At 43.2% G+C, this 15000-nt stretch overlaps 1 protein-coding gene across 2 annotated transcripts in view; it reads left to right on the forward strand.

The window, feature by feature from the left end:
- LOC136838712 (soluble guanylate cyclase 89Db-like) overlaps positions 1-15000 on the forward strand; it is a 198848-nt gene that overhangs the window by 92635 nt on the left and 91213 nt on the right. For both annotated transcript variants that reach the window (XM_067104132.1, XM_067104133.1), the window contains exon 2: positions 169-509. In XM_067104132.1, coding sequence (XP_066960233.1) covers positions 468-509 — 42 coding nt within the window. In that variant the 5' untranslated portion in view covers positions 169-467. The remainder of the gene's footprint in view (positions 1-168; positions 510-15000) is intronic.

Below are 15000 nucleotides of genomic sequence, written 5' to 3' on the forward strand. Positions count from 1 at the left end.
ATATATATATATATATATATTATATAGTATATTATATATTATATGTATACACATATATTATATATATATACACTGTACTGTACATACATATATATGTGTGTGTAAATTGGTTAACAACATTTATTGATGTATCTGAAAAATGACGTTTCTTGTTATTTTCCATTTCAGGTAGTCAGCGAGTGCACCAAGACTTACTGAATGATAACGTAGAGAAGCGAAGGAATATATATATAAATTAGTGCAAAGAAAACATCGAAGAATTTTCAGAAAAGCGCAGAGTGTTACAGGCTGATATTTATTCATAACGATGCCATTGAATGAGTGGTTCATTGTGCAATTAACCCGGCCTGTACGTGACGTGAGAGTGAAGATTGTGTTGTTGGAAAATTGAAGGTTACTTTTGGATAATAATTAAAAGGAATATAAGGAAGTCCCATCACGAGATCGCCGTCGGCCATAGTGACAAGATGTATGGAATGCTACTGGAAAGCATCATGTACTTCGGCAGGGTATGTTTGTTCATTTGTTTGCTTTCTATGACGTTTGCGTGTTCAGTTTTGCACTTGTTTGCAGCCGTTTACTCTTTTTTAAAGATAATTTTTTTATATTAAATTATGTTTGCCTGCTTACTTTGGTACTTGCTTGTAGCTGTTTACTCTTTTTTTAAGTTATTTTCATATTTAATGGTATTTGCTTGCTTACTTTTGCGCTTGTTTGTAGCTGTTTACTAATTTTTAAAGATAAATGTTGTACTTGGTGTTTACGTGCTTACTTTTGCACTTTTTTTTTTGTAGCTGTTTACTATTTTTTTGTTTTAAGATAAATTTTTTATACTAATGATATTTACATGCTTTTTGCACTTTTTGCAACTGTTTACAAGGTTGTTTGTATTTTAAGATAGATTTTGTATATTACGTGGTGTTTACGCGCTTACATTCGCAGCTGTTTACTAGTTATCACGATAAACATGGCTTACATTTAAGAAACATGTTTGTGCAAAGCAATGGAAACTTAGTGAATCAGTTGGGTGATATAAGAGTAACAAGTTATATTTAAATGGAAGAGCAAAAGAGATAAGAGTAAAAATTGTAATGCTAATAAGAACATGAGAAATATGGGTAAGAGCGAGATGATAAGGGTGAGAACGAAAGAGATAGGGGTGAGAGTGAAAGATACAGGGGTGAGAGTGAAAGGTACAGGGGGTGAGAGTGAAAGATACAGGGATGGGAGTGAAAGAGGTCAGAGTGAGACCGAAAGAGATAGGGATGAGAGCCAAAGAGGCAGGTGTGAGAATGAAGGATACAGGGGTGAGAGTGAAAGAGATAATGATTTGAAAGATAGTGACGGTAAAAATGAGTGAGAGTGCATGAGATAGCAGCGCATGCGAGAGGTATAAAATAGTGAAATAGAGAGATAAGGGTAAGAGTGTAAGAGAGACATCAGAACGATCCTTGGACCAGTAACTACTCGGTGAGATCGTGGCGCCTCTGAATTAGGAGACAGTTAGAGATGACAGTTCAATATTCGCCTGAAAGGAACTCATTATGGGACTAGGCTACGCCAGGTTTCATGTTCTGGGGCGTTTCTCTTCTTTCCTCGATTCTGAGACGAAGCAGGATCTCATAAACTAATCTTACTCACTGCAACCCCTTTCGTTCCTTTTCCCGTGCCTTAGTTCATATTCTCTTTCTTTCATCTTACTTTCCACCCTCCCTAACAATTGCTTCATCATTATTTTCAGCGGTGAATGACCTCATAGGTCCCAGCCGTTAGCCTTTGGCCTAAATTTTATATTCCCATTCCAATTCCAATTCATCAGTATATTATTTGTCGATTACATAATAAATGATATTATTATTATTATTATTATTATTATTATTATTATTATTATTATTATTATTATTATTATTAGACAGACGATGAACCCTATTCATGAGGAACCAGCCCACCACGGGGGCCATTGACTTGAAATTTAAGCTTCCAAAGAATATGGTGTTCATTCAGAAGAAGTAACAGAAGGTAATAGGAAATAGAGAAAGAAGAGATCACTTATTAAACACGGAAAAACAAGTTAACAAATTAGTAAATAAGAAGAAAAAATATAAGTAATAAAATACAAGGAGATCTGTATTAGGGTTATAATGCATTGCATCTTCGCTTGAACTTCTGAAGTTTGATACATTGTATTAAACTGAAGCAAAGTTCTTTTCATTAACTGTCAAACTTGGTGTAAAGTAAACAGGTATGTGATATGAATCTAACAAGTATAATTTTAATTAATTTAATTCCTTTAGCCACAGAGGAAACTCAGTAATATGTGGGATGGCATTCAAAATAGAATTTGTATGGAAAGAAGAAGTCTTTATTAATAACGTTTAGAAGCCTTTCTCCACGAAAGTCTGCACCCCCCCTCTCGCCTTTGAAGTCTATATTAATAACGTTTAGAAGCCTTTCTCCACGAAAGTCTCTTCCCCCTCAGGCTTCTCTCTCTCTCTCTCTCTCTCTCTCTCTCTCTCTCTCTCTCTCTCTCTCTCTCTAGTCTTTGTGTCGGTATTCCTCGTCTGAATGTGAACAAGGGAAAGAGTTAAAATTGACAGGGGAAAGTAAAGTTTATAACTGGAGATGGATTTAGGAAATTATTGGTTAGGGTCAAAATAAAAGATAGAAAAATGGGAATCATAAATTGATTTTTAAAATTTTTTTTCTGTAGTATTTCTGTTAATTTTCCCTTGTGAGTATATATCTCTTTTTTTTAGTTTTCTTCAGTTCTAGCCGCCTAATGAACCTTCATCAGTGTCATTTAGATAATTGCAATCGAGACATATTATGGTAATTCACTCCCTATTGTTTGTGTAAAATTTCTCTTCAAACACGTCTATGATGTTTGAACTTAGCCTAATAATTGCCAGCGATGCTTTTGGACAATCCTAGTTACAGAGATAATTCAAAACGCTAAATGTTGCGAATCTGTATATGTATAAAATTTTTAGCTGTCCTGTTTTCAAAACTCTCGAGTGCAATGGCCGAGTTTATGTAAAAAAAAAAAAAATAAATAAATAAAAAATAACCCCTGTTAATTAAAAGCAGAGATTCTCAACTTTGGGTTTGCAAACGGGATTCCTAATAGTACAGACTAATCAGTCTTACAATGTAAGAAGTATCTGATGAATGATTGATTTAGTTACGAATTTTAGTATGTCAAGCCTGACACTGGGGTACTTTCGGCCATTCATCGCTTAACATAGGGAGAAGGAGCTGGAGCGGTTGAACAGCAAAATAAAGAGATCCAGAAAACAATGGAGGTGAAATACAAGCATCCGAAGGTGGTACTTAGGGAAAATCCCACAGTTATGCTAAGAAGTAATAGTTAGAGGGATTGGACAGCAAGAATAGAGACAGGGGAGGTGAATGGAGGTACAGTAAAAGGCTAAAGATTGGGTGCAGCTAAAGGCCAAAGGGACGCTGCAGTCAGCCTGTAGTAATGCCTACAATGCATCACGTGACGTGACGGTATACGTTTAAAGGAGTACTGATCGCTAAGTTTTAGGTCAGCATAGGCATTATAGAATTTTAAGGAACGTGTCCGCCCCATTTTTTTCCTCTCTCAGGTGGGGGAGATCGAACTCGGCCCCGTTGTTTTGTAGAGAGAGAGAGAGAGAGAGAGAGAGAGAGAGAGAGAGAGAGAGAGAGAGAGAGAGAGAGAGAGAGAATAGGATTTTAATTAGTAATCGCATAATGAACTCACTTATTATGCCCATTGCTGTACAGTTTTTATCAGTGACTGGTCAGTGTTTATGGGTGTTTCTGGTCAATATGGTTAATAGGGGTGTGGGTCATTCTGGTTAATAGGGGTATGGGTCTTTCTGGGTCTTGCTTTACAATAGGGGTATGGGTGCTTCTGTATCGTGCTTTTCAACAGGAGTATGGGTCTTGCCTTTCAATAGGGGTATGGGTCTTTCTGGGTCTTGTTTTTCAATGGGGATATGGGTCTATCTGGGTCTTGCTTTTCAATAAGGGTATGGGTCTTTGTGGATCTTGCTTTTCAGTAGGGGAATTGGTCTTTCTAGGTCTTGCTTTTCAATAGGGGTATGGATCTTTTTGGTTAATATGGGTATGGGTCTTTCTGGTTAATAGGGATATGTCTTTCTGGGTCTTGCTTTTCAGTAGGGGTATGGGTCTTTCTGGGTCTTGCTTTTCAATAGTGATTTGGGTCTTTTGGTTAATATGGGTATGGATCTTTCTAGTTAATAGGGGGATGAGTCTTTTTGGGTCTTGCTTTTCAATATGGGTATGGGTCTCTCTGGGTCTTGCTTTTCAATAGGGGTATGGGTTTTTGTGCATCTTGCTTTTCAGTAAGGGCATAGGTCTTTCTGGGTCTTGCTTTTCAGTGGGGGTATGGGTCCTTTGGGTTAAGGTATGGGTCTCTCTGGAAAATATGGATATGGATCTTTCTGGGTCTTGCTTTTCAGTAGTGGTATGGGTCTTTCTGGGTGTTGCATTTCAATAAGAGTATAGGTCTTTCTGGGTCTTGCTTTTAAATAGGGGTATGGGTCATTTTGGTTATTATGGGTATGGGTCTTTCTGGTTAATAGGGATATGGGTCTTTTTTGGTCTTGCTTTTCAATAGGGTTATGGGTCTTTCTGAGTCTTGCATTTCAATAGTGGTATGGATCTTTGTGGGTCTTGCTTTTCAATAGTTGTATGGGTCTTTTTGGTTAATATAGGTATGGGTCTTTCTGGTTAGTAGGGATATGGGTCTTCATAGGTCTTGCTTTTCAGAAGGGGTATGGGTCTTTCTTGGTCTTGCTTTTCAATACGAGTATGGGTCTCTCTGGGTCTTGCTTTTCAATAGGGGTATGGGTCTTTCTTTTTAATATGTATATGGGTCTTTCTGGTTAATAGGGGTATGGGTCTTTTTAGGTCTTGCTTTTCAATAGGGGCATAGGTCTCCCTTGTTAATATGTGTAAGGGTCTTTCTGGTTAATAGGGGTATGGGTCTTTCTGGGTTTTGCTTTTCAGTAGGGATTTGAGTCTTTCTGGTCAATATGGGTATGTGTCTTTCTGGTTAATAGGGGTATGGGTCTTTCTATGTCTTGCTTTTCAGTAGGGATATGGGTCGTTCTGCATCTTGCTTTTCTGTGGGGTTATGGGTCTTTCTTGGTCTTGCTTTTCAATACGAGTATGGGTCTCTCTGGGTCTTGCTTTTCAATAGGGGTATGGGTCTTTCTTTTTAATATGTATATGGGTCTTTCTGGTTATAGGGGTATGGGTCTTTCTAGGTCTTGCTTTTCAATAGGGGTATAGGTCTCCCTTGTTAATATGTGTAAGGGTCTTTCTGGTTAATAGGGGTATGGGTCTTTCTGGGTTTTGCTTTTCAGTAGGGATTTGAGTCTTTCTGGTCAATATGGGTATGTGTCTTTCTGGTTAATAGGGGTATGGGTCTTTCTATGTCTTGCTTTTCAGTAGGGGTATGGGTCGTTCTGCGTCTTGCTTTTCTGTGGGGTTATGGGTCTTTCTTGGTCTTGCTTTTCAATACGAGTATGGGTCTCTCTGGGTCTTGCTTTTCAATAGGGGTATGGGTCTTTCTTTTTAATATGTATATGGGTCTTTCTGGTTATAGGGGCATGGGTCTTTCTAGGTCTTGCTTTTCAATAGGGTATAGGTCTCCCTTGTTAATATGTGTATGGTCTTTCTGGTTAATAGGGGTATGGATCTTTCTGGTTTTGCTTTTCAGTAGGGATTTGAGTCTTTCTGGTCAATATGGGTATGTGTCTTTCTGGTTAATAGGGGTATGGGTCTTTCTATGTCTTGCTTTTCAGTAGGGGTATGGGTCGTTCTGCGTCTTGCTTTTCTGTGGGGTTATGGGTCTTTCTGTGTCGGTTTTCAATAGGAGTATGGGTCTTTCTGTGTCTTGCTTTTCAGTAGGGGTATGGGACTTTCTGTGTCTTGGTTTTCAATAGGGGTATGGGTCTTTCGGTCAATATGGTTATGGGTCTTTCTGGTTAATAGGGGTATGGGTCTTTGTGGGTCTTGCTTTACAATAGGGTAATATATAGGTATGGGTCTTTCTGGTTAATAGGGGCATGGGTCTTTCTTGGTTTCTTGCTTTTCAATAAGGGTATGGGTCAGTCTGGTCAATATGGGTTTGGGTCTTTCTGGTTAATAGAGGTATGGATCTTTTTTGGTCTTGCTTTTCACTAGGGGTATGAGTTTTTCTGGTCAGTATGGGTATCGGTCTTTCTGGTTAATAGGGTAATGGATCTTTCTTGGTCTTGCTTTTCAGTAAGCGTATGGGCCTTTCTGGTAAATACTGGTAAGGGTCTTTCTGGTTAATAGGGATATGGGTCTTTCTGGGTCTTGCTTTTCAACAGGGGTATGAGTCTTTCTGGTCAATATGGGTATGGGTCTTTCTGGTTAATAGGGGTATAGGTCTTTCTGGTCTTGCTTTTCAGTAGGGGTACGGGTCTTCCTGGGTCTTGCTTTTCAGTTTGGGTATGGGTCTTTCTGTGTCTTGCTTTTCAATAGGGGTATGGGTCATTCTGGTCAGTATGGGTACGGGTCTTTCTGGTTAATAGGGTATGGGTCTTTGTGGTTCTTGCTTTTCAATATGGGTATGAGTCTTTCTGGTCAATATTGGTATGGTCTTTCTGGTTATGGATCTTTCTTGGTCTTGCTTTTCAATAGGCGTATGGGTCAATATGGGTATGGGTCTTTCTGGTTAACAGGGGTATGGGTCTTTCTGGTTAATAGGGGTATGGGTCTTTCTGGGTCTTGGTTTTTAGTAGGGGCATGGGTCTTTCTTGTCAAGATGGATATGGGTCTTTCTGGTTAATATGGTTATGGATCTTTCTTGGTCTTGCTTTTCAATAAGCGTATGGGCCTTTCTGGTAAATATTGGTAAGGGTCTGTCTGGATAATAGGGGTATGGGTCTTTCTGGGTCTTGCTTTTCAATAGGGGTATGAATCTTTGTGGTCAATATGGGTATGAGTCTTTCTGGTTAACAGGGATATGTGTCTTTCTGGGTCTTGCTTTTCAGTATGGCTATGAGTCTTTCTGGGTCTTGCTTTTCAATAGGGGCATGAGTCTTTCTGTGTCTTGATTTTCAATGGGGGTATGGGCGTTTCTGTGTCTTGCTTTTCAAGAGGGTTATGGGTCTTTCTGTGTCTTGCTTTTCAATAGGGGTATGGGCGTTTCTGTGTCTTGCTTTTCAGAAGGGGTATGGGTCTTTCTGTGTCTTGCTTTTAATAGGGGTATGGGTGTTTCTGTGTCTTGCTTTTCAATAAGGGTATAGGTCTTTCTGCGTCTTGCTTTTCAGTAGGGGTAAGGGTCTTTCTGTGTCTTGCTTTTCAATGGGGGTATGGGTCTGAAGCGAGAACATCCGCTGGTAATGGTTAAATGTCATCAACAAAAGAAATTAAACCAAATAAAATCAGACGTGAACGTTTGTTCTCTGCCCTGCAATAGCACCTTGAAGACTCACTACTCTTTAAGCGCGAGACTGACGTTGTAAAGTCACCATTCGAAGGCGCCAGGATAGTGTTTACAAAGGCGCCATTAATTAAGTCTCCGCTGAGCTTGTTTTCTTTGGTGACTTCCGTTTTCTTCAAGCTAAATTAGTCACGCCTAAAACGTGCCAGGTCACGCATTTTAATCATTTTTACTTTATGGTATTTATACGAATGTCACACATTGTGTATCACATGTTTCTTCATTTTGCATCAAGACTGTATCTATATTGTGTCTCTGTATGTTTTCGTATTGTAATTCGTACTGCGTTCACTGCATATTATTGTTTATTGGACCTCAGGTCACAGTCAATTCCATTGTCTCTCACAGAATGCGAGTGCAATATAAGCCGCCTGGATCTGTAATAAATCAGCAGTAACCTTTACCTGCTCGTTTCTTTGACAAATACAGTGGTGACCCCGAAGTATCCCGGGCCATTAAGCGGACTCATATTTGCTCAGTCTTGGCTCCATTGATTTCTCAAAAAACGCTCTTAGCGGCCTAAACATGCGCTGTAACCAGCGTTTGAGCGTGAGCTGACTCGTCGGCGTACCCACCAGCGTCACTAGCGAACCACACGGCGCATTTTTGGCAAGTGCGTACTGACGCCGTCGTATCCTACTCCAGTAAGGGGGTAGGAAGCGAGCATGGACGCGGATATCCCCTCCTTCATGCAGTTAAACGGACCCCGCGGACTCGAGGTTTACGAAAAATCCCATCGCAGCCGCGCCCGCCCCGCATCGAGGCCCTCCGCAACTCCACACCAGCGCCCGAACACCGACGGCGGGCAACACAATCGCGGGCCGCCCTCACCTAAAGCTGCGCCCGTTTACGCAGGGCAACCCATCGAGGTGGCTGCGAGGGTAAGAGCCACTTCAGAATCGCGGAAATAAATCGGACGAAATCCTACAGGCCGACATAAGTGCTCAACGCCCATCTGGGAGGACGTATGTGACAACAAACTCATCTCGGTACCGAAACACTCACCCTCACATACAGCACCACAAAAAGTTCCTCCATTTTTAATGCTTTTTGCCCATCGCTGGCGGGCGCGCCTGTGCTATCGACTTGCCAATAATCCACGTACCTCGAACCAAGAGACGCTTGGGGCATGGTCTTATAATCTCCCTGTCAACACCAGTCTCGGTATTATTAACAAGCGGCAGGAGATAAGCTTCGTGCACGGAAATTTTCTTCGCCAACTCCTCCCGGAAGTACACAACCAGGTCACCATGCCTGTAAAGGACCTCATAGAGGCGGCACAACACCTCACAGACTCCGTCAAGGCTTCACAGCGGCTAAAACCGGCCACTCAGCCGGTCAGCTCCGGCCCAGCCTGAAGAGGACGTAGAGCAGCCCGTCAACGCCATCGCCAACAGACGTCCACCGAACCTGTTCTTAGACGGTGGTCCCCGTTTTTTTCTGTCGCTATCACAAGTGGTTCGGAAAGGACGCCTTTAAACTGCCTGCCGCCCTGCTCGTTCAACCGTTCAAAAACGGTGGCGGCGGCCAGCAGGACAGGCCGCCATGGCAGCCGAAGAACCCAGGGCCTCAAAACAGTAGGTTTTCGTCCGCGACACCGTCTCCGGCAGGATGATGCTGGTCGACACAGGAGCCTTCAAGTCGGTCTTCCCAGCATCCAGAGGACCGCAACCAGACACCAGACCCGGCCGACTTCCTGACGGCCGCCAACGGAACCCCATCCTCTCCTACGGCACCAGGCTCCTGAATCGATCTCCATCCTTGGCCAGAGTTACTCCTGGGACTTCATCAATCGCGGGCGAGGAACCCCACTCCTGGGGGCGATGATTTTCTGGCGCACCGGCCTGCTGGTCGTTTGGGGCAGCGCCTCCTCGACACGACTCCCGCCGGTCTCTCCCGTTAACGGCGGGACCCAGACCCACCATCAGCGCCGTCGCCCCCACCAGTACGCACACCTTCTGTCGGAGTTCCCTGAGGTGTTTAAGCCGAGCCGCCAAGTCCCCGGGGCCCCAGCCAAGCACGGCATATACCACCATATAGTGATTAAAGGGCCCCGACACATGCGAAGTTCATGCAGGCTTCCCCCTCAGCGCCTTCAGGAGGCGAAAAAAGCATTCGCGGAGATGGAACGGATGGGCATCTGCAGGAAAGCCTCCAGTCCATGGGCCTCCCCCTCCACATGGTGCAGAAACTTGGACGGCTCCTGGAGGGGTTGCGGCGACTACAGACGGCTCAACATTGCATCGGAGCCCGACCACTACCCTCTGCCCAATATGAAAGACGGAACGACGGCCTGACCTTTCACTGGGGCCAAAATATTCACTGTCGTTGGATTCTTAAATTTTATTTTCAGGTACCTGTTGCGCCAGAGGACATACCAAAGACATACATCATCACGCCCTTCGGGTCCTATGTGTCTCGCTCTTCTCCACCTTCTCGGGCTGAGAACGCCAGTGCCACCTTCCAGCAGGCTCATGGACAGCATCCTGGGGACCTAAAATTCTCGCGTCAACTGTAGACATTCTCATATTTTCCAGGTCTCATTCAACACCTTAGCACATCAAAGCAGTCCTCCAGCGCCTCCAAGAAAACGGCCTCGTCGTCCGTTTTGACAAGTGTACACCGTTGTTTTTAAACCAGAGTTCCTGTGTCACGAGGTATCTCCGACAGGCGTCCGCCCTCTTATAATTAAAGTGGATTGTGAGTTATTTCCACACCCCACCTCCATCAAGGCGTCCAGGAGTTGGGATTGAGCTTCGGACTATCGCTTCGATCCCGGGTTCACACCACGGCCCCTGACGGAAGTCCTAAAAGGTCAACCGAAGTCCCTGTCTTGGGGACCCAGCCAGCAGCAATTCTTTTCTCGGTATAAGGTTCGCCCTCCCACAGGCAACCGCCTTGGCACACCAGTAATCCCAATTGGTTCTCCAGCTGACGAAAAGACGCCAGTAACGTTGCCAGCGGTGCTGTTCTGGAGCAAATCATCAACGGCGCCCCAGCCCATCGCCTTCTTCAAATAAGTTCAAAGCATGAAATTCGATACAGCACCTTCCAGGACTACTCTGCGCTCTTAGAAACCGGCAGTTGGCACCTGAAGTTCCTCCTGGAGATGGCGCCCTTTTTCACAGACCACCAGCCACTGGTTCACGATTCACGAAGCAAGGGGAGCATGGTCTTGGATGGACATATTCCAGTTTTTTTTTTTAAGCCTCGACTTTTACCTGTTATAAAAATGTTCCATACAAGAAAAATTTTATTGAAAACCCTCTACTAAATGAATTGAACCAAGATGCAGTACAAAATGTTGCCATAAAGTTTTTTCTATCCAGGCAGCTGACCCAGAAACCCCAGCATACCAACTGTTCACATTTAATGGTATATTCATGTGACCCAGACAGTTTAACTAGTCTGCTCTGTGACATCAGCACAGGCCAGTAATGGTATGGTTCCAGCCTCTAAGACTGTAACCAGGTATTTGACATCATCCACGGCCTCTCACCAATCTATGGCAGGTCTCTCAACCCAAACTGCTTTCAAAAATTCGAGGATAAGACGGGTGCAAAGCGCCACAGCGTTGGGCAAACAGATTATCTGCACTGAAGACCAGGGCAAGTGGGTTTATCTAGACTTCACATTTGCAAGTCGGGGGCAGGAAGTTCCCAGCCTGTAGCACTTGCACCTTTCCCATCAGCCTGCTTTGCTTCCCCATTTGGCGGAGCTGTTGGCCTCTTGGCTAAGCGGTGGTTGGTTGTTCAGAGGACTTGCCACGCCCATGCAGAAGACTTTTGCCATCCCCGCCAGGCAGGGGTTCTCCAGTTGGGTTGACACTGGGTGGCCTGCCCCACATAACAACCAGCCTGGGGCCCGCTTGGTCCTGTTGGAGAGCTCCCTGGTTGGTGCCCTGGCTCATACTGCCCCTTGGTTTTCACGCACCACACCACCACAGCTAGCCTCATCCACAGTGCCAGCAGTGCCTGGTTGAACATAAGTTCCAAACCTCTCCAGGACCTTCATCCCTCTTCCACTCTGAGAGTGGAGTGACTCAGTTTGGAGAACATCAGCTGGAGGCCTCTGGAAAGATGTTCCATGAGCCAGGCGGTCTTCTTGCCCCAGCTGAACAAACCTGGGGAACCCCTGTGGTGCCTGAGAACGCATGGACGGATGATCGCCATTCACCTTCTCTCTGCAGAGGCTCAGGTCGTGGCACAGCAAGTTCGCAGCTTGCAGGCTCTGGCCATCGACAGAGCAACCACCTTCGTCTAGCCCTAGATTGTCAGTCCGCCACACTGTCTTCGACAAGAACATCTGTGTCACCACTAACCGTGATGGTCTTGGACCCATGTTCTGTGGCATAACGGCATGGAGCAAGATTCCGGGTGTCACTTCCAGGCAGGAGCGACTGGGTTTCCAGTCTGGCCTGAAGACTTCCTGTCGGAGAGTGCCGGCAGGACAGCAGCACCCTTCCGCCCAAACGCAATCCAGCAACATTTCAGACATCTGGGCAACTTTGTCTGCCCAGGAAGGGAACAAACAGCTGTCTTGTTGGCAGTGTCTTAGGTTATTGCGCCAGTTGGATGGGTGGTTCAGGGTTGTCACCTTGCGTCCCTCGTCTTGGGGAGTACGTTGTAGCCTGGTCTCAGCTTTGAGGCTGGATGTGTTGTCGGCGGCGCCATTAATACAAGTCTGCTGATGCTTGTTTTCTTTGGTGACTTCGTTTTCTTCAAGGCAAATTAGTCACGCCAAAGTGCGTAGCCCTCAAAGGTCATTTTAATCATTTTTCTTTATGGTATTTATAGGCATGGACACATTGTGTATCACATGTTTCTTCATTCTAGGCATCAAGACTGGATCATCAGTCTTTCTGTTCTTTGTCTTGTAGTGTACTCGTTCACTATCTATTGTTTATTGTTCGACCTCAGGTCACATCCTCCATTTCTGCTCACGGCCCGGATCAGTCGGCAACAATATGCCGCCTGATCTGTAATAAATCAGCAGTAACCTTTACCTGCTCGTTTCTTTGACACTCTTCAACGTCAGCAGTCGAAGAAATTCCGTACCATTTGGTACGAGGCGCCCCTGGATTCTCGCTCTGGAAGTGGAGAGCCTTCTGCTAACCTAGAATTTTTACGACACACTTTCTGACTTTCACTGTTGGCCATTTAGAAACTTGGTGATATTTCGGCAGCAATTTTTTTTGTTTATTTATTTTTGTCTAATTGACTTTCTCGTTTGGGTAATGGCTTTCTTATTTGTCGCTCAATCAGGAATGCGATTCAGAGCTTGAAATTATTCATATGGAAAAGCTATAAGGTTGCTGTCTTTCTGTACAGTGTTCTCCTTGATGCATTGAACGAAAGGGATTGTGTAACGATTACATCTCTTTAATTAAATAAATTAATTAATTCATCAAAATACAGTTATTAGCATTGAAATGTGAACAATCATATTTGCTATATGCAAATTGTTTTATCAAAACACTTCATCTTCGCCTTGAAACATGATGTTGCTAACTGTGGCATCTGAGCTGTTTATGTGCAGAGATTAATCTAATATGAAATTATATATTTTCTGCATTTTGGCAAACGGCTTTGGTGGTGTCGTCATCATACCATAAAAATAGAATCTTTTGATCTCTTGTTAAACCATATTTGATAAATAATTCTTGCCATCAGAACGAAAACTGGGAATGGTATTTTGTGAATTATGAAAAAATCTATGAGTTGTTGCTCCCTCTTTTTATGATATATAGTTAAACTCATAAATGTTTGCAATGGCCTGTTCTGTCTTTTGCTCCAAATAATAAAGGAAAATAACTTGATGTCAGCCCCATGCTCAACCATCCCTGGAAACTGGAGCAGGAGAGGATGTGATGTTTGATAACTTATGTCCATTCAGAAAATGTGCCATCAAAATTGACTGATTATCAAATTGACTTTCTGAGAATGTTTTTTGTTGCTTTCAATTAACTGCCTCAAGAAAGATCAGATGATTGAGAGAATGTGACTTTTGTCTTATAATCCTTTTGAAATGCAAGTTAATCATGATTATTATTATTTATTAGCCTCATTAGTTATTATTTTATTGCCAAGTTTGTCTTTTATTATTTAGAATTTACATGGTGACTCTACATAATTGTTCCATACGTTGTTGGTAGAGGTGGCAAATATCTGCCAGAGAGAAATGTGACTGGATCATCTGAACAAAGGTTTTTTCAACAATTATGTCTTTTTCAGTTCTGACAGAGTTTTTCTATAATTATCTGATTCTGACTTAGTGCTACCTTGGTCTTTCTCAAGGCCCTCAGGTAGGACCTTTTTCTGTTGATGGGGATTGTGTTGAAGGCATTTTTATAAAACTCCTTTGCAAACATCCCCACCAGTCATATAGGAGCTTGCCATCACTATAGTATCTCTGCACATTCATATAATTTCAAGTCAAGGCCCTTAGTACTAGCCTGTCTGAGATCAGATGCAGGTGCCACTTTCTACAGAAAATGCAAACTTCATTGTCAGACTGGTTCAGCTGAATTTTCATGAATGAGTCTCAGTGTTGCTGGTCTGGTCATTGGATTGTCGGTTTCTTGCACGGTCCAGTTTAGTGTTGTTAAACAAGAAATGACAGTTCACATGGTATTTTTGCTGCATTTTTCTGAGCAAGTGGTTTATCATACCTCTATGCCATCACACTTCACACAGCCTTGCTGGATCCATTATCAGTGGCATTTCATTAATTTCACTGAACATGGAATGTTCCTTGCCAGCATTGTGTACCCATCATGGTCTAGGACATGATGACTTGAGGTGATGTCAATGCTCACCTCTTTTGTCCTTCTGACAAAGACAACACAAACTCCAGTTTGTTTTTCTACTGCTCAATATTTGATTGGCATCACATTCTGCCATGATTTCACTTTTGATTAAGGCCGAGGGGTTATCCTTTACCACCTTAAACAAAGCACACATTCCTGTATGGGATTCAACTAGGTTCGGTCTCCCTACACCTGGCAGACATTCATCCAGTGCCATTTGTCCCGTGTGATCTGTACACCATCTTTGTTAAGTTAAATAAACCATCATTGGACAGCCCCCATATTTATCTTGCGGCTCTCGAGTACGCTGGCACATCCTGTCTATTCAGGTGCGGCTATCTAACTATAGCTGGTCTGGGGCTGTTAGAAATGATATTTGGGACAGGCCTAAACTATACTACAATTACTAGTCTTGACTACAGGATTTTTAAAATTGGTTTAGGCTTTGGCACGAACTAAAAATTCAGTTACAAACATATATACCAGTGTGCCCTGGTTGTGTGCAGACATACACTCTTTTACATTTATTAATTTTCCTTCAAAATTGATGAGTTTTGAAAGAGATGGCCTCATTAGGATCTAAATTGACTTGTAAAAAAGATCCATGCCAGAACAACGATAATTTTGTTCATCATGCTTATTTCTCATTAGCACTGTGTTTCTACCTTTGCGTTACACGGCATAGTAGTGCAGTTACTGTAGA

Source organism: Macrobrachium rosenbergii, chromosome 5, assembly GCF_040412425.1.
Source record: "Macrobrachium rosenbergii isolate ZJJX-2024 chromosome 5, ASM4041242v1, whole genome shotgun sequence".
Lineage (NCBI taxonomy): Eukaryota > Metazoa > Arthropoda > Malacostraca > Decapoda > Palaemonidae > Macrobrachium > Macrobrachium rosenbergii.